The following is a 27,664-nucleotide window of genomic DNA, read 5'->3' as shown; positions in this document are numbered from 1 at the left end:
GAAAGCCCTTAGCATGGGGGCACCCGGTGGCTCAGCTGGTTAAGCATCTGCCTTCAGCTCAGGCATGATCCCGGGGTCCTGGGACTGAGCCCCACATCGGGCTTCCTGCTCGGCGGGGAGTCTGCTTCTCCCACTGCCCCTCACATTCTCTCTCATTCTCTCATTCTCAAATAAATAAAACCTTAAAAAAAAAAAAAAGCAAGCACTTAGCACAGCATCTGGCACATGGGAAACACCCAGCAAACATCAGAGCTGCTGCACAGCACATTCCAGGTGGGGCCAAGGTGGAAGAAGAAGGAGCTAGAAGGAAAGGGTGGGGAAGGACTTACCATCCGTGGGGCTGAGCCCCCGAGCTGCCGAGATCATGGAGAGGGACGGGCTGTGTAGGGACCGGATGTAGTCCATGTAGGGGTTGATGTAGGGGTGCGGAGGGCTGAAGGGGGGCTCAGAGGCTGCGGCGGGGTTCCGGTGTGGGGAGATCCTGATGAAGGGCAGGTCCGAATATGTTGGGCTACTGGATAAAGCAGAAGGCCTGGGGGAAAGAGAAAACCAGACACAAGAGGTGTGGGTGAGACAAATTCTCCACGGGCAGAGGCTGTTTTCTGCAAAGGAAAATAAGAATGAGGTTAAATGAACGCGAAGGGTCTTGGGTAAAAGACACCAGGCGTCGATATTTCTGATGACCTTAAAGTCATGGCGACAATGCAGGTAGGACGGTACTACACAGTGATCTGGGCAAAGGAAATGAACCTCTGAGAGAGTTGACGGCACTTTGAATACAGAAAAATAAAGGTTGGCCTTGGGCTTTCCTTGGGATGAAAAATTCTAGCCGAAAAGGTATCTGATGTTAAGTTGTGCTGCGATGGTATCTTCCACTTGACCTGAACATTTAGATTCACCCCTGGAAACTTACCTCTCACCATCATGGTGTTGCCCTAATAGAAAGAAAGAAAGAGAGAGAAAGAGAGAAAGAGAAAGAAAGAAAGAAAGAAAGAAAGAAAGAAAGAAAGAAAAGAAAAAAGAAAAGAAAAGAAAAGAAAGAAAGAAAGGAAGGAAGGAGGAAAGAAAGAAAGAAAGAAAGAAAGAAAGAAAGAAAGAAAGAAAAAGAAAAAATTGCAAATGCGTGTGGACATGCACACAGCAGAGCTGCCCAAAAATTAAGGATGCCAACTGTAAAAGTCGGTAAGAAATGTGAAATCAGACACTATTTCTTGGACTTTTCCTGCCCGGGGTTTGTGGTTTGGAGGACAGCCCGTTTCACAGATCCAGGCTTCACCTTTTGGAAGACAAGCCCTCCTCTGTGAGCCAGCACCGAGCCCACCCGTCCTGCGACACTCAGCTTTCCAGTGGCACCCCGATTAGCCACATCCAGGGATTCAGTGCTCCCGGGGCTACAAAGTTGGAAATTGAATGGGGGGGGGGGGGTTGATCGGGCTTGTGCCTTGGTTACGATGAGCTGATGAAGAAAAATTATAAAACACACCTTGCTGCCACCATAGCCTGGATGGCTCCTGGGGACTCCTTCCCTGGGGACAGCAGTTGGTTTCTGGAACAGCCGGTTTGCGTATCCAGCTTCCCCCCATCCCACCCCCCACACACCCCAATCACCACCACCACTGCCTTGTTTCTTCTCTAATAGAAAATGTTTTGTGTGGCTAATCCAGTGAAGCTACGACAGGCTGGAGGCCTGTGCTCTCTGCTTCCTCGCTCAGAGGCCAGAAAAAAGAGGAGGCCGCGAGAGACAGGTCCCCTGAGCACTGCAAATTCCTCTTAGGCCACTGGCTTTAGGCACGACACGAAAGGGAGGGGACGAACACGTTCTCATCACGCCTCCTGAAGCAGAGGTGCACGGGCCGGCCCCCAGCACCCCGTCAGCACCCAATCTTGGGAGAAGCCAGCTCCCCAAGTGCACAGCGCAGCCACTGAAAGAAATGGGGCCACAGATCAGATCACACACTTTCTCTCAGTGGAAAATAAGGTGTTGAAATATGGGGGGGTGGTGGGGGGTAGAATGTTCACTTGCTCTTTCGTCCTCTTTTTCACTCTGAGCTTAAAAAAACAAAAAGTGAGGCTTTTTTTTTTTAAGATTTTATTTATTTATTCATGAGAGACACAGAGAGAGAGAGAGAGGCAGAGACACAGGCCGAGGGAGAAGCAGGCTCCACGTAGGGAGCCCAAGGTGGGACGCGATCCCGGGTCTCCAGGACTGCGCCGTGGGCCGAAGGCGGGTGCTCAACCGCTGAGCCACCCAGGGATCCCCAAAGTGAGGCTTTTTATTTGCTAATCAGATGCCACCTTTGGTGAAGTAAAATTTTAAAATGCCGAGTTTTCTAAATTTCCATGCGGGCACAGTGAGAACTCCGCCACCTAAGAGCAGCTGTTTCTTTTTTCAAAGCCTTCACTTGAGGCTTTCCACACACCCAGAAATTAGTAAAAATTACTTGCCGCTTACATGGAAATCGGCACGGCCGGTCAGCTTACCCACCTCGGCTCTTTATGACAAGCCAAGTTAGCTCGGTCTGGTTGCTGAGATCCCGAGTTCCACATAGACACGCTGCTACTGTAGAGCAGGGGGAAGCTCCAGTTCCTTAACTCACGTTCTACTGAAAAGGAAAATCCACTTTTCCAGCCCCATTCAAAAGTAATTACTATGGGGACTATGGGTGGCTCAGTGGTGGAGCCTCTGCCATGGGCCTGGGGCATGACCCCGGGGTCCTGGGATCGAGTTCCGCATCGGGCTCCCTGCATGGAGCCTGCTTCTCCCTCTGCCTGTGTCTCTGCCTCCCTTTGTGTGTCTCTCGTGAATAAATAAATAAATAAAATCTTTTTTAAAAAAGTAATTACTGCAAATACAAACTTATCTGTAGATTTATAATGAGAGATCAGCACAGCAGAAAGGTGGGAAAGCAGATATTTCCAGAAATCTATGAGATGCTAGCTCTCCTAGACAAGCTCGTCTCATGATCCACAACAGTACGGACTACAGACCAGTGAGGGCAGTGGCATATCTTACTGGGTTTTTTTTCCTTTTAGACAAAAATCATAACCTGTAATTTTTCTGAAATCCAGATTGACAAGGGTAGTAAGAATATTCCTAGAAGCCTAGCTTCCATTTGAAGAATCATGCATGGGGTGGAGGGGGCGGGGATCAGCATCCAGAACAACATGAAAATTATGGAGGTGGGACCAGGCAGTCACCAATCCCAAAGACACAAGGGAGCCAGGAGCCAGGAGAGGCTTCCCAGGATGTCTGACATCTGCACCTGCCCTCACCCACTTGATCCACTCCCATGAACGTTAACTGTTACAGGAGCAGCCACGAGTGAGGAATCGACCTGGTCGCAGTGTCCCTGCAGGACATCAGGGCCCCACCCTCCCTTGATGCTCCTGGAAGGAGCCATAGCAAGGAAGAGGGCTGGTTCTTCGTGGAGGTGAAGTCCGACCTTCACCCACTATGGTGAAGGTCACATTCATGCACGCCCCTCCCAGGACATCATGCTGAGGGGACAGGGGGTCACCGATTTGCAAACAATGGGATAAGACATGCCTCTAGACAGGAATGGAAATAAGAAAGCTGTAAGTTGATTGACTGCCCGAAAGTCACAAAGCATCTAGTACTCCAAGGCCAGCCGTCCCCAGGGGACAAATAGGAAAATGCTTAATAAGGGTCACCCAGCGAGTGGGCCACCAGGAGTCCTGAGGACAGAGGGGTCCGACCCCCACAGCAGTGGTACCCCGGGAGGGTGCGGAGCTAGCTATGTGACCTCACATGCGAGGCCCAGCCTCTTTTACTCCTTTATGGTACAATGGGGAGGATTCCGACCTCCTGGGAGGCCTGGCAAGTTCATCTAAGTAGAGCCTCGTGTACTGAGCCTGGCATCAAATAAAGGCTCAAGGCATGCACACACACAGATTATGCTCCACTCCTAATACAGACACACATATCCAGACGTGTGCACGTGTGTATGCACACACACATATCAATACACCCCAGACATACACGTACACACAAATAGACACGCGTGCACGTTAGGGATGGCAAACACAGCAGACTAGGAGATTTTCCTACACTGAAATACTGGAACCCTCTTTTCAAAGCATACCGTGTGGCACAACCATTGCTGTCTGCTCTGTTCCCCGACCCCACCGCGCCTTGGAAACACCTCCTCGGATTTCCACGTAAAATCAGAGAACCACACGAGGTGGTTAAAACACAGACTCAGCAATCAAGTGCAAGAGGTCTGAAAAACTTGGATGTGAATTTAGCCTGGCACTGACTGTCACTCCCGATAAGCTGCCTTATACGCCCAACAGCAACAATAGCTCCCTCTCGGGGCTGCCACCACCGCGAGGTGCACTGGGCACTCAGTAAAAGGTGGTGCTAGTTGAGGGTCTTGGTGGCTGTCAGACCAGCCACCAGGGGCTCCCGGGGTGGCTCAATCAGGTGAGCGTCTGCCTTTGGCTCAGGTCGTGATCCCGGGGTCCTGGGGTCGAGCCCTGCGTCAGGCTCCCTCCTCAGCGAGGCGTCTGCTTCTCAGTCTCCCTCTGCCTCTCCCTCTGCTTGTGCGCTCTCTCTCTCTCTCTTAAAAAAAAAAAAAATCCAAAAAAACTTCTTTGTGTGCATGACTCTAAACTCGGCAAAGAAAAGTCCACATGGCAAGACTTTTGGAGGCTCATTTCTAATTTTCTTGCTGTTCCAAATTCTTGGCAGCTAGATCATCTATCAGTTAGTTAGTTTTAAGCAGTGAAGCATATCTGAGAGGGCAGGGCAGGTGCTAAACGAAACAGGTGGATGTGTTCACTGTCGTATGGAAGCGCCACGGAAGATTATGATCAGAGGGTCAGATTCTGTTGGAGGAGGAGGAGCTGAGAAGTGTGGAAAAGGCACCCACAAAATCTTCCACACAAATGACATATATTATTTCGCAAACGATCATAAACCTGACCTGGTCAAGCAAGATCTGCCAAGCTCGCTAAAGATCTTCACTGAGGATTACAGCACCACCAGGGAGAGAAATCCCAGGTGTCCCTTCCTTGGTTTGCAGATTTAGTAGATACACAGGGATGGAACTGACGACTGCGGTTGGCTCCTGTGCCCTTCTCTGCTCGCTCCTGGCCTTGGAGCCGTGCGTGGCTTAGTCACTGAAGGTGGCACAAGCCATGGAGAGAAAAACCAAAACAGGAAACATTCTGGGAAGAACCCTGACCCCCAGAACCGCATGGAGAACAGAGATTCCGTGCTGGTTACGTTATAGCCAAAGGGCATAGAGATATGCCTGTGACCCTCCAAACTAAATCATACAAACTACTGTCTGGAAAAAAATATATAAATAAAAAATAAATAAATAAATAAATAAATAAATAAATAAATAAATAACAACAACAACAAAAAAACCTGCTGTCTGGGAACCAGATGCCCCAACTGCAGAGGGCTGTCAGGACCCAGCGGAGGGGAGCCCTGACGTCCCATGACCTCTGCAGGCTGGCTTGTGCGTTCAGGGCCCGGTGCACCCCCTCAGGGAGGACGTCCCCTGTGCCACTTGCCCCCGTCTGCTCTTCCGAGGCCACGAGGACCCAGGGAGCGGCTGTCAGCTTGGCTCCCTATCGCCCGGCAGAGAAATGCAGCATACCCTCGGACAAGAAAGAAGGTGGGGATCATCTTGGTGTTCTCCCAAAAGACAATACAGCAATATAAAAAGTTGTGTTTGGGGAGCTAATTTGACTTCAAATTATTATTATTATTTTGACAAAGTCCTGCCAATAGGTTACGGTGAAAAAAAAAAAAAGTAGAGGATTCTTATTCGAGCATTTTTCTTTTTTTTTTTTTTTTAATTTTTTTATTATTTATTTATGATAGGCACACAGTGAGAGAGAGAGGCAGAGACACAGGCAGAGGGAGAAGCAGGCTCCACGCACCGGGAGCCCGACGTGGGATTCGATCCCGGGTCTCCAGGATCGCGCCCTGGGCCAAAGGCAGGCAGGCGCTAAACCGCTGTGCCACCCAGGGATCCCTCGAGCATTTTTCTAAACAGTATCCTCTGATATCCTTAAAAAACAAAAGCACATAGTGCAGAGAATAACTGGACTTCTTAGTTAGAGTGAAATATCATTATATAATCTGATTTGTTACTGCCTTTTCATCTATCTTATTGGGTTACTAAAACGCCAAGATTAAAATCACAGTATTTAATCACCTGCATTACCCATTATGAGAGCATTAAACCAGGTTTATACGCTGGATGATTACAATCACACTTGCATTGCCTGGGACACTGGAAAAGTACACATGCTCCTTGCACCTTCACATGAGGGCTCGAACTATCAGAAGACTGAGATGTTGGGGTTTTTATTACGTAACAAGTTTATTTTTTGTTTAATTCTGTTCTTCGTATAACAAGTAGATACTCTTCATATTCAGGAAGTGGCCTAACAGAGAACAAAGGGGAGTTATCCCTTATAATGTATTTTTCACCAACTATTTAATTATTCAATAAGCACAATTTTAATAAATCACAACGTATAATAAAAATTAGCTTTCCATCCAGGGAGGGAAACAAATAACAGAAACGTCCACAGCTAATACGCCAGGCACAGCCAGAAATTTGCACGATCGTGGACTTCATCTCCTCCTCCGTTCAAGGGTGAGCTTCCAGATAACCTGTGCCCCAGAAGCATCCTGCAACTCTGAAACGTGCCGGTGGTTGTGCTGGTCACTTTCCATTTGCCAGCCTCACCCCTGCAACCACTGCATGCCCAGGAAGGCTGGGCCGCAGGGCCTGACGTGGAGGGCCGACTCTCCCCTTCTGGACTCCACTAATGAGATGCACGGGCAGGAGCTAAGGCGGAGGGAAGAGTCAAGGTGTTTATTCCACTTACTCCCTCTCGCTGGCTGGAGCTGTGCTGGTGGCATTTCAATGCCCACGGCCACGGCTCTGGAAGCATGAGCCCTTCCTAGGATCTAGCCTTCGCTGAATCACTCTTCCCTCCCTATGCACCTTCAGTTGAGGGGTGGTAATCGCTTCCAACTTGGGCTAGTCCTGGGGGCTTTTATGGTCACTTTGGGGTTCTTTAGCCTTGCCCACCCCCGTGTAACACCTGCTCCATTAAACTGCCACAGCCCTGCCGATAAGATGGTTTCATTGCACATCCTAGTGTCATCATCTTTACAGCTAAAAAGTATTTCCCCCAAATGTGTAACTGGCTCCAGCCTTGTGCAAACTTACCATGTTGGATTTTAGGGTTTAAAAACTACATGTGGGGTTCCCCACCTGGGTAGCTCAGTGGGTGGAGCATCTGCCTTTGGCTCAGGTCATGATTTCCAGGTCCTGGGATTGAGCCCTCATCGGGCTCCCTGCTCAGCAGAGGAGTCTACTTCTCTCTCTCTCTCTCTCTCGGCCCCTCCCTACCGCTTGTTCTCTAAGTCAATAAATAAAATCTTAAGAAAAATAACTACACTGATGAATATTCCAGTATGTTCATTTGATGTACATTTTATGGAAAATCCGCTTACTTAGGATTCCCGTTTGATTTCAGAACTTGGAGGAAGTTCAGCAAACATACTATCTGATCATTTAGTCTTTGCTTTCAAAGAGTTCATAGCCAGATAGGATGAAAGGCATACACACGTGGGTATCTCTAAGAGCAAATGCTTTCTCAAGAATCAGAAGGCACCAACGGGAGGCTTCCAGGATGCATGGTGGTCACAAAGAATATGGAACGTGAATGGGACTGCAAAATGTACATATGATTTGAATAGAAGTGGCCACTGAAGAGGAAGGTTAGAATATTGCTAATCATACACATTAATGCTAGGGTGCTGAGTATTATCCTATATATATATTTTTTTAAGATTTTATTTATTTATTCATAAGAGAAACAGAAGGAGGCAGAGACACAGGCAGAGGGAGACGCAGGCTCCCTGCAGGGAGCCCGATGCGGGACTCGATCCCAGGACCCCGGGATCATGCCCTGAGCTGAAGGCAGATGCTCAACCACTGAGCCACCCAGGTGTCCCTCTTACATATAAAATTTAAGAGTTATAGTTAATTTCTTTAACATAACACAAGAGAAATACTTATTTTTTGGTAACTCATCATTTCAAAGGATTTTTAAGAATGACTTTCTTATTTTTATTTTCTACTTATGTCTGAGTATAAAAGGAGTTTGCATCCATAAATGGAAACGTTGAGATTATTGTGAAGGAACACTAAAAAACAGTTATTCCTTATGTCCCAAGCTATTTGGGTTAAACCAATGTCAATATTTCAACATAATTAGTATGAGCATTTTGGGGGGCACTATGCACGTCTTACATAGTCAAATAAATTCAATATATTTGAATTATATTTCTCCCTCAATATTAAACTATTTCTCTAATATCATTTAAGAGACTCTACACAAACATTCCCAGTAAATGCAATGTAGATGGAAACCATCATTAGCGATCACTAACCATCCACAGAATGTCTAAAATTGCAAAAAGGGGCAGTGCCAAGTGTTGATGAGGATTTGGAGCAATAGGAACTCTCCAACAATGTGAGTGTGAGCCAGCGCAACCCCTTTGGAAAACAACTGGGCATCATGAACCCACATGAATGCAAACCCTATGGTCCAGGCATTCCTTTCCTTGGTGTAGCCACAATAGTCGTGTACACACATGAGCTACAATCTACTAGACTATTCAGAGCAGTGTTATTCACTCATGTTAAAATTGGAACCAACCAAGCATCTATCAACAGTAGAATGGGTGGGGGGGCGCACCTAGCTGGCTCAGTTGGCAGAGCGCTCAACTCTTGATCTCAGGGCTGTGACTTCAAGCCCCATGCTGGGTGCAGAGCTTACTTAAAAAAATAGAATCTTAAAACAAACGAATAGTGGAATGGGTAAATGATTCATACAACAAAATAGTGAACAGCTATGAAAATGAACATGGGTGGCTCAGAAGTTGAGCGTCTGCCTTCAACTCAGGGTGTGATCTCGGGGTCCCGGGATCGAGTCCCACATTGGGCTCCCCATAGGGAGCCTGCTTCTCCCTCTGCCTGTGTCTCTGCCTCTCTCTCCGTGTCTCTCATGAATAAATCTTTAAAAAAAAAATGAAAAAAGAAAAGAAAATGAACAAACTGCACTGTGAACAAAGTACAAAATCTCATAATGTTGAGTGGAAGAAGCCTGGCACAAAAAGAGGATAATACACTGTATGATCCCATTTATGTAAAGGTCAATAACAGACAGATCTAAATGTTAGCTTTAGGATAGTCAGGATATGTTTATCCTGGTGAGGTGGATAAGTGTATAAGGAGGGCTTCTAGGGCACTGGTGTATTTCTAGACTTGGTTAGTAGTTAGAGGTTTTCACTCTGTGATAACTCATTATACTTCATTGAGCTATATGTGTACGTTTTGTGTACTTTTCTGTTTGTGTCCTATTACTACCATTTTTTTTTTTAAAAAAAAGGATACACACATTTATATGTGTCAAATATATCAACATTTTTCACAGTGGCTTCAACCGTTTCCATTAAATTCAGATAATCGAAGAGATACACACGTGTATTTTTCAAAATTTGCAAATCATTGATGCTTAAAAATACCATAAATAAAAATATATATACTGCTGTTAAGCAGACAGTGTAGTTGGCACATTAGCCTAAACGATGAGAGATGGGCTTCCGTAACGTTAATTCTGGGGGAAGAAAGGCCCTGCTAAGCCAACCAGAGGGAGAGACCAAGGGAATATCTCCAATCCCTGTCAGTCATCTCCTTCGGCAGCCAAAACTATGTTCTACAGGTATCACGTGAATAATGCAACGGTTTGTGGCTAACTTTGATCTTATTCCCTCCTGAGAAGACTGCAAAAAAATAATTTGACAAAATTCACCTCCATTCCGTACTATAAACATAATTCTTACTAACAGATCGAGTTCTCATGGTCAGGAAAATCGTCAAAGAATTTAAAGTAACTACAATAACAAGAGTTCTTAACAGACATATCATCGGTTCAAGTAAACACCTGGGGCTAAACGACCATGTCCCATAGTATGAGTCTTCGTTGGGTCCCAACTCTTGGAAAAAGACACCCAGTGAGTGTCTGTAACAGTTTACAAACAAGGGCAGAAGAGAGAGAGCCAGGCTGGAAGCAGGATCTCTGATCCAAATGGCAGCTGACAAACCAGTTCCTAAATAACCTGTCATCAGTTTTGAATAATTCAGTTCCATGAATGCAGAGTGTATCTACTTCTTTTTTAAAGATTTATTTATTTACTTACTTATTTATTTATTCATGACAGACACAGAGAGAGAGGGGCAGAGACACAGGCAGAGGGAGAAGCAGGCTCCATGCAGGAAGCCCGATGTGGGACTCGATCCCAGGACCCCGGGGTCACACCCTGAACCGAAGGCAGACGCTCAACTGCAGAGCCACCCAGGCATCCCTGCAGAGTGTATTTAAATTATTATTTTTAGCAGCCTCTTTCGTTGCCCTAAAAGACTCCAAATATTCCATACAAAGGTGTACTTCTTTTTCCAATGTGTAATAAATACAAAAAGCCATCTTCTTTATCTTCTTCCCCCAATTACTCTACAGTTTGTGAGAATAATAAAACCATTTTAAAAATTAAATTATGTGGGTTCTGAATTAATACAATGTATAGTGTTATATTTTAATATGTAACGTGCGTGTTATATGTTACTAGGTTATTTATAATAGAATTAATGCAAATATAAGGACTAACTGTTAGAAGAACTAATATGTTGTATTTTTTCACAAAGTCCACAGAGATACGGCTTTGATGAGAAAACCACTCTGGCTCCCCCGTGCACAGGTTCAGGTGTCCAGCTGTGATTCTTTTCCTGACCTGATGCCTGGCAGATGGAGGGACGGAGAGCTGTTCTCAGCGGTCAGCCTCTGGAGCATTTAATGGGGCCCTGTTTTCTAGAGAGCTTCCCACTGGTTTGTGGTGACACAGCAAATGACACTGTCTTTTTCTCCACCTTCCCTAACACAACAGGTTGTCCCTTTGAACAGTCAGGATGCTCTCTCTTTCTCCATGGGGCAAGCCACGGGGGCGGGAGGCCAGTCCAGCCAGGCCCAGCCAGGGCTCCAGGGGCCCTCCCGTCTCACTGCTCCCCCCCCCCACCCCACACACCGGCCCCTTTCTCTCCCTGCAGCAGGTCCATGTCACCAGGCCTAAGACAGGTGTGACGCTGGGTGAAGATCTTTAAAAGTCTGCTTTGCTCCAAGCTCTTCAGGCCTGGATGGAAGTAAAGCAGTGCTGTAGTGTTCAACTGTCAGCAAGAAGGTATGCATGGAGCTTCGGGCCTGGCTCTGTCCCATGGGAAGGTCTCAGGAAATGCTGGTGCTGACGACCAACACGTTCCTGGCTGCTGCTGTCAGTACTAGAGCTCTGGGTTGGGTAAGGCCAAGGTCACCCAGCTTCTGTGGCCTCCTCGTGTCCTGACTCCCTAGCACCCCAAAGGACGGGAGCTGTTCCGCAGCCAGGGTGAGCCAACGACCTGACACCCCAGGTGTCATTTAGAAGCACCCCATGTCACCTCTCGTGGCACAGCAAAGAAACTACTGACTTGACTTGACCTTAGTAAAATGAACAGGGTTTCTCCTCTCTAGAAAGTAAACTCAAGGGCATGGTTATTCTTGGTTTTAGTTCAAAAATTCATTGCTATGAGAAAAGAAAAAAAGAGGGGGCGGGGGCGGGCGGTGGACAAAAATCTCAAAGTCTGATTTCTCTGACATTCCTGCCAATTTTCCATTCATTCTAACAGACCTTATTTTTTTGGAATCTAATGAATTACCAATTCTATCCAAAAGCAGCATTCAAAGGGGCAAAATAGTGTTCTTTTCCAAAAAGAAAACACACAGCAGAATAGAAAGAAACTGGGACACAATAGTGTGGGTGACTTGGCACAGGCCTAAGTCCCGTGAACTAAGTATCCAGAAAAACCCCGGGCCACGTGGCATTTGTTCACTGCTCTTAGGTTTTCTGATAATGTAGAGTCCTATCAACCATCATACATTCTTTGGGACGGACTTTTGGATCTAAACCGTGGTACCCACCAGGTATAAAGAGAAAGGACCAGAAAAAAAAAAATTCAATTTGAACTGAAACTCAATTAGAACACAAGAAATTCAATTAGAACTGCTGGATTTAACCAACTCAACAAACAAGTGTCTGTGGCTTTTATGTCATTTACTTGGAAATTTGAACAATTTACAGTAAAGAGGCATTTCATAAATCTTGAGAGCCCGAAGCCAGGATCTGTTATTGAAGTGAGAGGTCACCCAGCAGGAGGCTTCAGATACTGGGTGGAAATAACTAGAAACAGGAAGTTAGCTTCCAACAGTTTTAATCCTTGCTTCATGTTCGGTCCTCTTGCAGGTGGTGTGGGGGAGATTTCTACCCAAGACAAGGGAGCATCTGGAATTCTGAGCCAAGAAGAGGATGAGGCTTCTGTTTTAATTTCTACTTTAACGGGTTACTTCAAGAACCAGCTAGAAGATCCTTCCTCTGGCACGCTGAGCTTAGGTTTGCCTTCCACTAGCCGGTGTGGACTTTTTCCATGTTGCATCACCATCACAGTCCTCAAAATTATTATTATTACTATTAACCACTGACTAGGGTCTTCTCAGGGTTGTTTCTTATGCTCACTGACTCATACTCTCCCATCGCTCTTTAAATTATCCTTATTTTAAGGGATGTAGGGACGTCCAACAAGGGGCCATTATTAATTATCTAAATGGCTCTCCTCCAGGACAACATCCCTGAGATTTGCTAGGGCCCTCTGGCCTAGTAAAGGTAAAATAGTGGGCCCTTTTAGTTTGGCAGGCTATTTAGATTTCACTGGCAACAGACCCTGTAGGACTCAACTGCGTGCTACGAGTCTCAATATTCCGGAAGTTTGACCCCTGGGAAGGTATCAAACTTTTCAAAAAGAAATTAAATAAGGCAAAGGAGGATATCCAATGAACCAGGGAACAATTTGTCTACGTCACTCATAGGAAGGAAGCATTAACGCCCATGTAAGGAGATAAGAAGTTCCCAGGATTCTGGTTCTCCTGGCTTCAGAGCACTTTGTCCCAGGCACACGGAGGAACATCATGGAAAAACAGACACGGAGCCTGGTGCCTGGGTAAGGGCCCACGAGGTCTGCGACTGCATCCCTGTCTTCACAGTGAAAACGGAGTCAAGTGAACCGAAATGTTGAAAGGACAGGCTGGAATTACCCGATCATAGTACCCTTGGAGAACCGGCCTAGGGCCACACACGTCCCCCATACGGCTCTTAGGGCTTTCCTTGGCCCACTGGGAAAATGTGAGCCGTGGGCAGAGATGATTTCCATCCCAGCCACCAGGTTTAAAGTCTCTTTGGTCCCACAATCCAAACGTTTCTAGGATTTAAATCATTTGTCCCTGCCTGCCATTGATTAGCTCTGACATCTAATGTTATACCGTCTGCCCCTTGAATAAAGTTTTGCTGAAAATTTAGGGACTCTCTAGTTGAGTGTCCCACAAATGAGATCTCATTTTCTTTCCTTCCTCCCCGACTGGAATGGCATATTCCATCACCACAGCGACTCACGTCCCCCCCGGGGCCGCTGTGGACTTCAACTTTGCTATTACTCCCAGGAGAAATGAAAGGGTCTGGTTTTATGCTGATTGGATTTGGAGGGTGATTGATTAGAAAAAAGTGGGACCACGTAGCCAGGCCAAAAGCTCAGAACTGAGCCACAGCTTAGACACTAAAGGAGCTTTTTTACCAGTGAGTTCACAGCTATTAGATATTTTTATATTAACAACACTTCTCCCATCCAGGTTTGTGCATTTTATCTTTATTCTTTCAAATCCTGAAATTGCTTGGATAAGAGGGAGGGCTTATATATTATACACACACAGACACACACACACAGACACACAGACACACACACATTTCTAAGAGCAGCCTGAACTTTTAGGCGAAATTGAAGAGGCTTTGTGTCAAGTACAGCTAAATCCAGCCTTTTCCATATCAAGCCTCTGCTAGAAAATTACTGTGCAGATGATAAGGCAGAAAGATATAATAAAAAGTGACTCTACTCAATTTACACTGCAATATTGGTATGACTGAATATTTTTCATTCAGGGGCCTGATAAAATCGCTAAACTGTATTGCAGATAAATAAAGGAGGCTTCTGTCAAGAATAAACACCATTAATCATGAAGTCTTACCCTCGGAGAGCCTGTGCTATGCATCTGCACAAATACACCAACAGCACCGGCACGCAACACATGCTTCCCTCCTTTATAGGGTTCCAGGCTGAAGCTGTCCTTCCTTGCATTTTGTAGGATTCAGGTAGCAATAGCATTTCCCAAACACTGTCTACATTTTAACTTTATAGCCCCGCAACCAGGTCCATTATTATAACATTTAGGAAAAATTGGCTGTGCTCTTGGGGGGAAAAAAATGAACTTGACAATGAAACAATTTTTTCCTGCTGACTACAGACCTACAGACACAATACGTATGTGCAATCTATGAGATAGACTGTATTTCATCAAAGCGAAGATGCTATTGATCTAAAGACACGATATTATTTTAGGTATCACTAAAAATGACAATACTTAACACTTGCCATTTTTGCTTTCTACTTACTAAAAGGGGGCTTTGAGACTTAGTCCCACATAGGTTTTTATCATGTAGCACTCTAGCACTAGCCCAGCAAGGAAAATATAAGACAAAAGAATTTTATTCGGAGATCCCCGAAACTTCCTCATGAACACCTCTTCACCAACAGCCACGGTGAAACACGACAGATCATGAGACACGCTCCAGTTTCAGAGCTGGGAAAAGGATGCACCAACTTAGAATAGACGTAAGTATGGAAGTATAACAGACGTATTAGGTAATTCTGCTATTTGTCAAATATCCGTGACGTACCAGACACTGGCCTAAGTGCCAGCAATCTGCTCCTTCACTGAGTTCCTGATCTAAAATGGGGTTGGATGATGACATTGGGCTTGCATAGCAGAAATACCTAAATACCGAAGCTGGATTCAAACCCAGTCTATGATTTTAAACACAAAGGAAAACTATCCCAAAACAAACACAGGTATGTGCATATAGGCTCCCCTACATTTATATTTTAACATTATTGAGGCTCTCAATGGAACCAATGGCATGGCTTTCCAGTTACCTTTTTATTCCAAAGGCACCCTGTCTGAATTTATATTCAAATGGCTCTTATGTGCTGGTGGCACCTCGAGGTGCAAAACATCACTTAGAAAGTATGAGAGAGCGTGGGGGCATGCCCTGGGTGTGGGCAAGATGCTCACGTAAGGAGAGGCAAGAGACAAAAATGACAGGAGGGCATAGATGTATTAGGGCCGCGGTGTTTTCATATTCTATTCCTATTCCGATTGCCCACACGCAAGGGAAAAACAAGGGGAATAGACCTAAACTTGCCAATAACAACGGGATGTTAAGAAGGGATCTTATAGATCATTTATTCCAACTCTTGTCCCTCTCAGATGAGAACAAGGAGGCCCAGAGAAGTCAGGGAAAGGTATTCAAGAATCCAGTGAATTCACGGCAGAGCTGAGAATGGGACTTGGCTGGGGCCTACACTTATTTTGAAAATAACTTATAAACTGGTTTTAAGAAGAGGATCATCAGAAGCCATATGCCAACGGAGTTATATTTGAATTTTCTGAAATTACACTTAGAAACCCAAGAAAACAGCATTATCATGGGCTAATGTAACCAACATTGTTTTCGGGGATGCTCAGAGGTGATTACTGAGCGAACGTGTAAGCCGGTCCTGCTTGTAGGGAGGCCTAATTGTGTTGCACAGGAAGTATTATGGCAGCTGTGTTTCAGCTCATTGGGGGATCTGTTTTCAGAGCCCACTCCAAGGAGAAAGGGCCTCTTCTAGACAAGAGAGGTTAACTCCCACCTTCCCGACAAATCCTCCCTGCCTGAAGAAGAACCTTGATCCCACAGAGTGAATGCATGTAGTTGCCAAAGAGAAGACCAACGAGGGCCCCTCCCAGAAAGTCTATGGCACACAGTTTATGGCCATCGCCAGGCTCACAAAGATCAGACACCCGGTTCAAACCAGGCCCAGCAAAAAGAGAAGAGGATCTCGAGGAACCAGAACCACGCCGGGCCACACTGTCGGGGGCCTTCCGCAGTTCACGAAGGAAGAGCTTCTGTATATAGAGAGGAATTTATACTACATACAACTTTCAACACAGGTTGTATGGTCAATCGGTTCCAGCAAGCTCCTGGGTCTTCAGTTGGGAGGTTCTGAGTCAAAACTACTTCCAGACACACGATCAAGAAATGCAGGCTCCCAGTTGGGTGCAGCACACCCCACCTGCCTGTGAAGAGTCCAGATGCTCAGGCATAAAAGAATGAATTCATACAGAACCCATGTTCACTCAGTGGTGAACAGACCAGATCTCTGATAGAATTTTTTTTTTTAAGATTTATTTACTTATTTATTTAAGAGACAGGGAGAGAGACAGAGACAGAGAGAAAGAGCATGGACGGTGGGATCAGCGGTGGAGGGAGAGGGAGAAGCAGACCCCCTCCCCCCATTGAGCAGGGACCCTGACACGGGACTCGATCCCAGGACCCCCGAGATCATGACCTGAGCCAAAGGCAGACACTTAATCGACTAAGCCACCAAGGTGCCCCTAGAATTTTGTTTTTAAGATAGCTAAAGTTTGTTCAATGGTATCACAGCATTTTATGGTTACCTAAAATGAAGGTATAACTTATTAAACAGACATTTAATCTTTATTAACAGAGGTTTAAAAAACCGTAACTCCTAAGTTCGCTAATTGTCCCTCTCGGTCTCGAGTCATAAGCCAACACTTCAGAAAATGACATCTGTGCACAAGAAAACAGAATGGCCAGGATTAAGACTATCTGAATAATTTTTATTACTATTGTTCCTTATTTCTACACAGATGGAGGTGCATTTTATGCAAATGATGACGAAATCCCTCCAAAAAGTGAATTTAACTTAAATGGTGCTAATGGGCTCTCTGGCTCCCCGGGCAGGGCCACTTCAGTCCCTGAAGATTTAAATCTTCAGTGCAGTGCCCCGCACCACCTCCACGCCCACCGAGCGGAAACCAAGTGACCTGAACCCCAGAGCTGATTCAACAGCAGCTCTGCTGCTGCCCTGGAGCGCCGCGCCACCCTCTCACTAATGAGGCTACCGGTGTCTTTGGGCGTCCACGTTAGGGGCACTTTGGAAGCCCCCTGCCTGGCACAGACCCACGGCAGGTCGAACCGGTGGACTAATCACACAGGCCGGAATCAAATGGGCTGGAAGAATCTGGAAACTTGTGGCTCCCAGGAATGCAATTCATGCAGAAAAGCGTTGTCAGAGCAAGGCCAGGGAACCTCGTGGGAAGAAAGCAAAATAAACAGTTCAACAAAGAAAACAAAGAAGGGCCAATAGCCTTTTCTAAAGCTTGAGTACACTGAGCCTTCAGTGGGGACCTCGGACAAAGGCCTCATCAAAGGACGCCCTTGCAAAGCAAACAGACCAAGAAGGATGTTTCTTTCCGATACACTTGGGGGGGGGGGTGCGGGCGGTGGGGAAAGGCCTCCACTTTTCATCCCTTGCAATTCAGCCTCCACCTACCTCCCTCCTCCCAACAAACAGAGAAACAGCAGACAACAATAACCCAAATAACTGCCAAGTGCTGTGCCTGCCTGGGTCACAAGATGGGGCAAGGCGGGGAGGCCAACCCAAACTCCATAGGGTGCAACATATCTCCTGACCGGCCTTCAGGTCACGGGAAGGCCTTCCCGAGGGCACGAGCTGCCAGCGCAGATCCCCGAGGCCTGCGAGCCCCCTTCTAGAGAATGAGCTCAGCCTTGCGAAATGCTCCAGGGCTCCACGCAGGGAACCCCCTCACAGGAGCCCCATGTGACCTGAGCATCCTGCCGTTTGCAGGACGGTGCAGGACCCCTGCTTCCAACTCCCAGCCCCCAGCCCCGCCGAGCCCGACTTCCACTGTGACGGGGATGTAGACCATCTTGTCTCTCAATATCCACGTTACGACACGTATCGCCGTGTCCTGAAACCCAAAGTGACCAGATTTTGATCATTAAAACAAGATTAAAATACTTCCGACTGACCTTCTCTTCCCCTCTTGACTACTTCCATTAAGATGGAAGATCATGTGGCATAATCTCGAGGACAAACTGAAACTGCCACACAGAAAATGGACAGAAGTGAGCGCCGCGTGTGTGCATAACACAGTATACGTAGGATAGATTTAGTAAAATAGTGGAGAGACATAGAATACTTACTTTAAATAAACCCAATAAACAGATTCGACAACATAAATAGCATATTCCAATAGCCAGCTGGCTTGAACAATACAAGTTGGAGATGTGCAGATCTCACTTATACCCAGATTTGTGTTGATAAATCCGCACAGTACTAGAAGTGTATTTTCTCTTGTGATTTCTTTTTTTTTAAATTTTTTTTAGATTTTATTTATTTATTTATGAGAGACACAGAGAGAGAGGCAGAGACACAGGCAGAGGGAGAAGCAGGGTCCCTGCAGGGAGCCCGATGTGGGACTCGAACCCAGGACCCCGGGATCACGACCTGAGCCAAAGGCAGATGCTCAACCACTGAGCCACCCAGGTGCCCCTCTTTTAGATTTTTTTAGTAATATTTTCTTTTCTCTAGCTTACTTCATTATAAGAATACAGTATATAACACATACGACATAAAAAAAAGGTGTGTGTTGACTTTATTGTTAAGGCTTTTGGTCAACAGCAGACTAGTTAGCAATCAGGTTTTTGGGGAGTCAGGTTTTAGTTACACGTAGATTTTCAACTATAATGGGTGGGGGGTCCGTGCCCCAACCCCCCAGATTGTTCAAGGGCCAACTGTAATTCTAACATTAATCTAGTCTATCCCAGGCAAACAGGACATGAGAAACCTTTTAAAATCAGAGCCCCTTTTAAGAAAGAGCTCTGATAGCCTTTGTTACTGACGCGCAATTCTGAATTCGTGTCTGAAAACTTTCACTGGTGTGTGCATCATTTATGTCGAAAACAATGTAGGCTAGGAATATGGGAATTTTGTTCTGTGGGGGAGCCAGAGACTACTTTGAATAGGGGTAAGAAGCATTTTAGCAAGCCTGGAATGCTTTCTTTGGACTCTGTCTTAAAAATGTAAATCATATTCAAGCAACACGGTTTGGTGATTTGTTTTGCAAATGAGGCAGGTCATTTAACTGCCAGTGCCTCCCTCCTGCCAGCCCCCCTATAATAGAGATGCTGTTCACTTCTGATGAACTTGGCAATATTTGGATACCATTTGAATGTACTGAGAAGAGGACTGGTGGTGCCTCTGGTTAGTGCCTTTAACTCATTTCCAGGCAGCAGGAGACACACATTAGCCTTGTGCAGGCCCTGGGGATCCCTTCATGAGCACGGAGTTAACCTGAGTCCTTCAGGCAGAGCTCTGAGTACCTGGGGGTGACGGGGCCCAGGGGGTGATGGGGCCTGGGGAGGATGGGGTCCTTAGGAACAATTCACAGGTAAGACTCGTGACTGGTGCCACAGGGTCCTCAGAGGTGAACCTGTAAAAGAATTCCTCGGATTGTGACTACACAAAAGGCATTTTGCTATTGGAGGGTCAGATTGAGGCTGCACATCCTATTCCCTTTGAGGAGTCCCAACCAAGAACTTGTGAATGAATCTGTTATCTCTCCGAAGCTATATAAGGAAGTTTTAAGTATCTAAAACTTAGAAACATGTGAGATGCTGCATAACCCAGAATAGTAAGTGACTGGATTTCAGAGAACCTATGGGTTTCGATCACAGACCTTTATCTTTTTTTCTTTCCTGGCAATGCATGCTCGTGCCCTAAAGGCAGTTTCTGCCCCTTCTTACCCTTTTCTCTACCTTCTTTTCTTCCTTTGTGGATGTGGGGAGAGAGAAAGAGGGGAGAGGCAGAGGCGCAGGGTATAGATCCAGCATGCACTTGATGTTAATCACAACACTGGAGTTAAAAACCCACGCACCGTCACCAATTCAGCTAGGTCAGCGCAGGAAGCAGGCACGGGACCGGTAAGCCACAGGACCAACTGGCTCATTTTTACCCAAGTGCAAAAGTCCAGATTTTTCTTTTCAAAGTTCTTTTCCGTACAGCGATCTGATGAATGCACTGCCCAAACTCCCTACTTCAGGATGCAGAGGAGTCTCCACACTTTTCCCTGCTAATTCCTTTTAGGGGACTCAGTTCCCTAGCATCACCAAAGATGCAAAAATCCAGCCAATCTGTTACTCAGGATTCAGAAAGTTAGCGAGCAGGTTTCTGGAATGGTCCACGACCACTATATTTTTTGATGTATGCATTTCACAGGGCGGGGAGGGGGGGATGCCACGGTCACAAAAAGAACTGAATGACAAGCAGCCCTGTGTCGTGGGCCTTTGTTCCTCTGGGGAAAGGTCTGAAATGAACTCAGCATGCTGTGCCACTATAGGAAATGGCATGTCTTTGTTTAGTTGGAAAGAGCGGGTTCTGTTACCTAAGCGAAGCAGAGAGGGCGGTGTAGTGAGACCCACGGGCCCCTTCCATCCGGGTGACCGTCATCACACCGAGCCAACCCCAAGGTGTCTTCCCATTGGGACAAATGCTGTTCAAGTTCAATTTTCTCCAATGCAGATTTTGAAAAATACATAAAACCACGGCAGTAAATTTCTGTTTTCTTTGAAGCCAGGCTTACCATGAGTGGAAGCATTGTACTCCGAGAAAAAAGTCTGTTACAGTCCAGTACCCCCCAGACCCCCGCAACAGGTTTGACAGCAGGCTCTATAGAGCCGGAGGCTTCCGGTTCAGTGACCGTGAATACCTCCAGTCAATATCTGCTCCCGGACCTGACTGCTGAGCGCAGCATAAAGAACACAGGAATTTTATCCAAGAAGCTGCCGCTCAGGCTCTGTGAATATGCACTATAATTAGGGCCTGCTTTCTCTGCAACCGATGACCGAATTCGGTATTGCAGTCGTTAGAAATACTGCAGAACACAAGAACGTGTGATGCCCTCGGAGGAGCACTTGGCTCCGCGTTCATCTCTTCATGCAAAGTAAAGTGTGTGCTGGTGGGTCTGGACTTAGGCTGCCGGCCCCTTAAAGTTTTTAAGGTTCAGGAACTGAAACTCACCCACATTTTCAGACTGACACGGGGAACTGCGGGTGGAGGCGGGCCTAAAGTCGTTCTTGACAATTAGGCAGGCTTCACGGTATTTTTTCAGTTGGTCATGAGAAATGATAACCAAACAGTAAGGGTTATTATCTTTTCTGAACTGGACAGGCTACGCAATGGAAAATGCTGGGATTAGCCGTCGGAAAGCCTCAAAGTAGAAAATACGGTGAGTGGCATTCGCTTATAAAAAGCAATAAAGAAGGGCGCCTGGGTGGCTCAGTGGTTGAGCATCCATCTTCGGCTCAGGATGTGATCCCAGCGTCCTGGGATCGGGTCCCATGTCGGGCTCCCTGCATGGAGCCTGCTTCTCCCTTGGCCTATGTCTCTGACCCTCTGTCTATGCCTCTCATGAATAAAGAAATAAATTATTTTAAAAAACCCAAAAACTAAAGAAAGAAAAATAAAGCAGAAAAAGGGGACAAAGAGTAGGGCTGGAAAGAGGGTGTTATTTTAGGTTGGGGTTGGCAAAGTTTATCTTTAAGGCCTCGCAGGCCATATCTGTCTGTCTCATGTGCCCAACTCAACCAGGCCCTTGATTGCTAAAGCCGCCTCCGACAACAGTCAATATGGTGTGGCGGTCACTGTGTCCCAATCAAACTTTATTCACAACAGGCTCAGAGGCTGGAGTTTCCCAAACTTCATTAGACAGTCTTCACAGAAGACTTCTCCTGATAAGGAGACATCAGTGCCGGGAAATGTATGAGGTGAGGGTATCCTAGGGAAGAAGGTTCCAGGCAGATACGTGTTATGACCTAGTCCAGCATGACTTACATTCCACGGAGTATACCGCTATCATCACCCATCATTTCCTACCCATGCCTTGATACGGTCTCCTCGACCCAACTGTCGAGGGGCACCCAATAGGCTACCAAGTCGACAAACCACAATTTACCAACCCACTCCCTGTGGTTGGGTGTGTACATTGTCCAGTTGTTTGGTTTCCCAAATTCTACAGCAGTAAACATTAACGTGTATTTAATGTTTTTGGCTATTGATAGGCTTTTTAGGTCGAAAGGCTTTTTATGGCTCTTCATACTGTCATATTTCCTACCTTAGTAATCGGCATAAGACTCTGACAGCCAGTGACGTTGAGAATGTCCTATCAGGTATTGTTACAATGATTTGTGCTCATCCAGTAAGCGCAGACTAGGCCAGCAAAGTCTCAGTGCTGATTTTCACAAGCAGAGGATAAAAGTCAAGTGTAGGGGGGGGGGGGTGTCACATCCAACGCACTATTTACTCCCAAGCTGCGTAACCTCTCTGCATCGAGGCCTCTGCATCTTTAAAATGAGGCTGGTCATACCAACTCCATCACAGCACTGCTCTAAGTTTAACATGGGAAATTATGTAAAGTCTCTAAAATTGTGCTAGCCCATAGCTAAACACTCAAAAATGTCATGTGAGCAGCTATGGTCACTATAGCTGCACACGTTACACTATTGTCTTCTTTCCCCCATACTTTTGAAATTTTGCTCCTTTTTCAGTTTTGCATTTAAAATTGCTAATTTCATTAACTCTATTTCCATATGAAGGGCCTGGGGATCAGTAATAAATGTCACATAAGGTAACTATGGACTTTTTACAACCAGTAACTGATGTAGTATCAGGGAATGCACCTGGCACCGGAAAGCATCCAATATCGCGGTAAGTGCTTCTATATAATCTTAAGTTTTTACTTATTAAACCTGTGATTTTGAGTTCTAAGTGTGCTAGCCTTGTTGGTATAAAGGTGACACACTCTAACGACATTAAAGAAACAAAAAGAAAAGAAAGGTGTCGGCAGCGACCCTGCCCTGGCCCAAGAGAAGAAACAAGCCCTTATTCTTGAAAATAGTATTTATTTAGGAGCTTCTATGCATAAGATGTGGATTGGTCCCGGCAAATGCAGAGAAACACACAGATGGTCATTGTACTCAAGAAATGTAATTATAGGGGATCCCTGGGTGGGTCAGCGGTTTAGCACCTGCCTTTGGCCCAGGGTGTGATCCTGGAGTCCCGGGATCGAGTCCCACATCGGGCTCCCTACGTGGAGCCTGCTTCTCCCTCTGCCTGTGTCTCTGCCTCTCTCTTTCTCTCTGTGTCTCTTATGAATAAATAAATAAAATCTTAAAAAAAAAAAGAAATGTATACATCTTTTTTTCTTCTTCTTTTTTTTTTTTTTGGCAGGGGGAGGAGTGGGGGAGTGATTCTTACACAATATTAGCTCTAGTTATTTGATGGTATCTGTCACTAAGCTACACTTCACCACCAGTCCTAATAATGGTTATGATAGAGCACTGAAGGGACAAAAGGACTTTCCTTTGTTAACTTTAAATTGTTCTATTCAAATATTCCAAACTGGGCATGCCCCCAGATACAAATACAAGGTTTTGCTCCATCTCTGCACTTTACTGAAGGGGAAGGAATAGAATGAAACCACTATTATGTGCATGGCCCCATCACAAGGTTTTAATAGGCAGCTAGACTGGAGGCTGCTTTTGAATAACTATTATGTGAGCTCCCGATGGGTACAGTACCTCCTAAAACAAGCAAGGTGCTGAATGCAGGGAGGGTGGGAAGAAACGAGGGAAGGAAACGCAACAGCAGCACTGGCCATCTACGTACCCTTCCTTTGCCTAAGCTTTTACCATAATGACATGACTTTCCTTAGACCTTTTCTCCCTGGAAAGAAATGTATTTATTCATACTCCAAACCTGCTACTCATCTGCTTGCTATCGTCCCTAAAAGGCCATCGTCATCATGGAGCAAAGCCGTAGGTATTTCCAGGGCCCTCTATTTCACAGCTAGTATGAGTGGTCTGCTGTGCGTGGAGTCCTCTCCCCAGATGCCACTTGCAGTGGGAAGAGCACCTCTTCTTAGGTGGAATAATTCCACGCAGTTGGGCAGCCCCGGAAAGAGCCACATGGAGTCAAGCAAGAGAATAAAGAGCTGCCGAATAAACCCGAACACGAGTGCTCATCTCCCCCAAGAGAGGGAAGGTGAAGCGGGTTTTCTGGGGTGAATTAGTGACGTGGATGGTAAAGGGTGACAGCCTCTGTGACTGCGGGCTGGGAGCACAGCCCTGTCCACATCCACGGCTCCAGACAAGGGCAGCTCCTGGCTCAGCTGGCAAGGTTCTTGGGGCTTGAATCACCGCCTGGATTAGTAACTAAGGATCTCACTTTGCAAAATGAATTGCAGAGTTCAGTATGAAGCAAACGGACTCTCTGAAATTCAATTCATATTGGTCCATAAATGAGAACCCTCTTGCTCCAAAAAGCTGTAGGTACAAGACAGACATTCTTCCAGGGGAAAATTCAGAAGAAATGTAAAATTTAAAACTTTATAATTTGGGTTTCTATGAATAAATACTCTCTGTCTAGTTTTTAAAAGGGACACACTTACATGAATTTGAATACCATTTTTTTTTTTAGAGCTCACACTCAAAATGCTCATACTCAAAAGAGAAAAAAGTACTTTCTTGATGAGAGTGAATGTAGTCGCTTGAACATCTAACTGTATTTTGGGAGAGGGGAGCTTAACATTGCAACTGTCTAAATTCCCAAGTAAAATCCAAAGACGCACACTCATTTTTAGCCTCAAGAGCATCGTGCACCCCCATAGCACACAATGACGCCTCCTGGAGTTATGCAGGCCTGCATGCAGCCCCAAAGAGAACAATGCGAGGCATGCAATACAAGGAGACCAGGAGCGAAAGATCAGCTCCACTCTGGATACACATTCGGGTTCTGCCTTTAATGCTCCAAAAAAATCTCAGAAATACAATAAAGTGCACTCACTGACATTTTCCCAAAACACTGCACTTTTGGGGGGCACCTGGCTGGCTCAGTGGTTGAGCATCTGCCTTTGGTCGTGATCCCAGAGTCCTGGGATCGAGTCCTGCATCACATTCCCCGCTAGGAGCCTGCTTCTCCTTCGGCCTGTGTCTCTGCCTCTTTGTGTCTCTCATGAATAAATAAAGAAAATCTTCTGAAAAATTCACTTTTTTTTTTCCTGGATGGCTAAATAAAACACAGAATCGGTGGTCCAAGCAAACGATTTGAGAGAGCAAGAGACATTCCGGTGTATGGACTGGGCACAAGTCCTGGTGAAGTCTGTGGGGTGTAGCTCTCAGAGGAAAAGGGGAAATTCTCCACCTTCAGTGTTCCTTAATTTCCAAACTACTTGAATTAAAGGAACATAATGCAGGAGCTATACATTTTCTATGGCAATCTTTAGGTGACAACTCAGGGAAAGGAGATGCCCACGTTCCACTGTCCCACGGGTAAGTCCGTGAACCTGAAGTCATGATTTTGAGTTGAGAAAGGAAATACTAATAAATTCTACTGTTATTTCCAGGACACTTAATGTGAGTTTCTATGCTCTGTCTACACTGCGTACCCATGCACTGTGGATGACGCCCTGAGAGGGAGGCAGGGTAAGCTAAAGACACTGCATTTAACAAGCTGGTGCTTTAATGCAAACGGACGCATTTCCGTACATATTTATAAGGCTTGGTGGTTATTATTAGGCTGTAATTGTAGTTGTTCTAACACCTAATAAGCCATGGTTGGAAAAACAAAGGCAGGTTAATTTGTGATTTCCTCTACTCATTCAGAGGCAAATTAAGTGTCAAACAGCTAATACGGAACATATTTCATTTTATGAGATTTTAATTTAATTCTGCACCATATCGTTGATGCCTTAATATAGGGTGGTTTATCTAAAAAGAGGAGCAATTTATAAACCTCTTTCAATAGAATCTTTAATGATAGGATATGATAGCATAATTATCACAGCGCCTGCCATCCTTCTAAACAGAGACCTGCCAGTGCTTCCATCACCAACACAAATCCTGTTTTCAAGAGACTTATAATTTCATTTTTAAAGCTGGCACCAGAAGGACAATTATGTGTACAAAATAATGAGAGTATACCCCCAAATTTGGTCTTCTTATAATTAAAAATGTTTATTCTAAAAACTCCGTAAGCTCACTTGATCTCATTTTCTAGAAGACAATTACAGAGCAAGCAATTTGGATCCCGAGTTCTAGATAAAACCATTTTACTCTTAATGGATGTGCTTTTAAGATTTCAGCAACCAAGTCATACTCGCCCAGATTACTCTCCGATCCTAAAATGATCACAGGCAGCCACTCCTAGCACCTCAGAAGGTGCAAAGGCCTGGAAGGGGGTCGTGACTGAGCGAGGCCCGTGTTTCTCAGGCCCCCGCTACCTCGGATGCTGGCTCCCAGCGTGTTTGGAGCTCTGTGCTCTTGAGAGTGCTCACACGCATGTGACATCATTGAACTCCTCCTGCAGTCTGGAGAGCCAGGAAGGCCGAAAACCGCATTTCCAGGCAGTGAAAGGCAAGGGTAGGTTACCAGAGTTCCCAGGACAGGTGAGTGTGATAAAGCAAGGGTGGGGGGGCATTAGCGCTGTCCTGCTCATCCCGCCTCCCAGATGGACAAGCTGAGTGTCCACCAAGCACCTTTTACAGGGTGCCTGGCCGGGTGCTGGGCACTGCCTGCAAACTAGCAGGGGGCAATGAGCAGGGGCTGGAAATCACCAGAAAGATGATGTACCCCGAGTAAGGGCACACGTGGGGCGCTAGATGGACGGCCTCGGGGGCAGGGATGAGCCTGGAAGGAGGCCTTGACGATGAGGAGCTGAAGCAGGGGTATGTCACAGAGAAGAGGAGGGCCACTGAGGGCAATGCGGAGAGAACATTCTATTCCAAGGGTGCACCAGAGACACATGTGTCCGAGCCTCCCGGGCCAACCACATAAGCTCTCGAGTGTCCACCCAGAGCCCTTCCAGGCCTAGCTGTCCTGGGCGGCTACGGACCCACCTTCCCACTGCCCTCTGCACGGGGCAATGACGCCCCCTCTCAGAAGACTCCAGGACCCTCCTCTGGGCCTCGGCATTATCGACTCGCCTCACGTTATGAATTTTGAGAGCTATCCGTTTAGGCAGCTAGGGAACAGTTCAGTCGGTTGTGTGAAAGTACCCTAAGGCTTGGCCAGAAAAGCAGGAAGTCCTAAAACCTATAAAAACCCCAGCTCAGCAGTCATACCTGAAATGCAACCCCCAACTCCCAGGACTTTCCAAACCCGACCTGCCTCAAGCCTGTGGTGTTTTTGTCACAGGCGAGCTAATCCTGAAGGGACAGTGACCAGGGCCCCGGCCGCAAGGTATGGGCCACATGAGGGCTTGCTGTTGCTGCATTCTGGCGAAGGACCAAGACGTGGGATCTTTATTGGTAGAGTCATATTTGAATTATTTAATAACAAGGCAAGCGATAATGAACCCATAGGAACTAGCTCATTCCATCATATAACCTCAATCCGGGGGGAAGTTTCTCCATAGCAGTCTTTTTGAAAGAGTAAAGCATTCTGAAATTCCACAGGAAATCTGATATAAATTACCGCATCACAGAGACCGGA

General features: G+C 46.0%; 1 protein-coding gene across 4 annotated transcripts in view; it reads right to left on the bottom strand.

The window, feature by feature from the left end:
- GLI3 (GLI family zinc finger 3) overlaps window positions 1–27,664 on the bottom strand; it is a 269,322-nt gene that overhangs the window by 85,022 nt on the left and 156,636 nt on the right. For all 4 annotated transcript variants that reach the window (XM_041722637.1, XM_041722638.1, XM_041722639.1 and 1 more), the window contains one exon: window positions 330–532. In XM_041722637.1, coding sequence (XP_041578571.1) covers window positions 330–532 — 203 coding nt within the window. The remainder of the gene's footprint in view (window positions 1–329; window positions 533–27,664) is intronic.

The sequence above is a fragment of the Vulpes lagopus genome, chromosome 11 (assembly GCF_018345385.1).
Source record: "Vulpes lagopus strain Blue_001 chromosome 11, ASM1834538v1, whole genome shotgun sequence".
NCBI lineage: Eukaryota > Metazoa > Chordata > Mammalia > Carnivora > Canidae > Vulpes > Vulpes lagopus.
The sequence above is the reverse complement of the archived record's forward strand: the minus strand, read 5'-3'. Positions and strand labels throughout refer to the sequence as shown.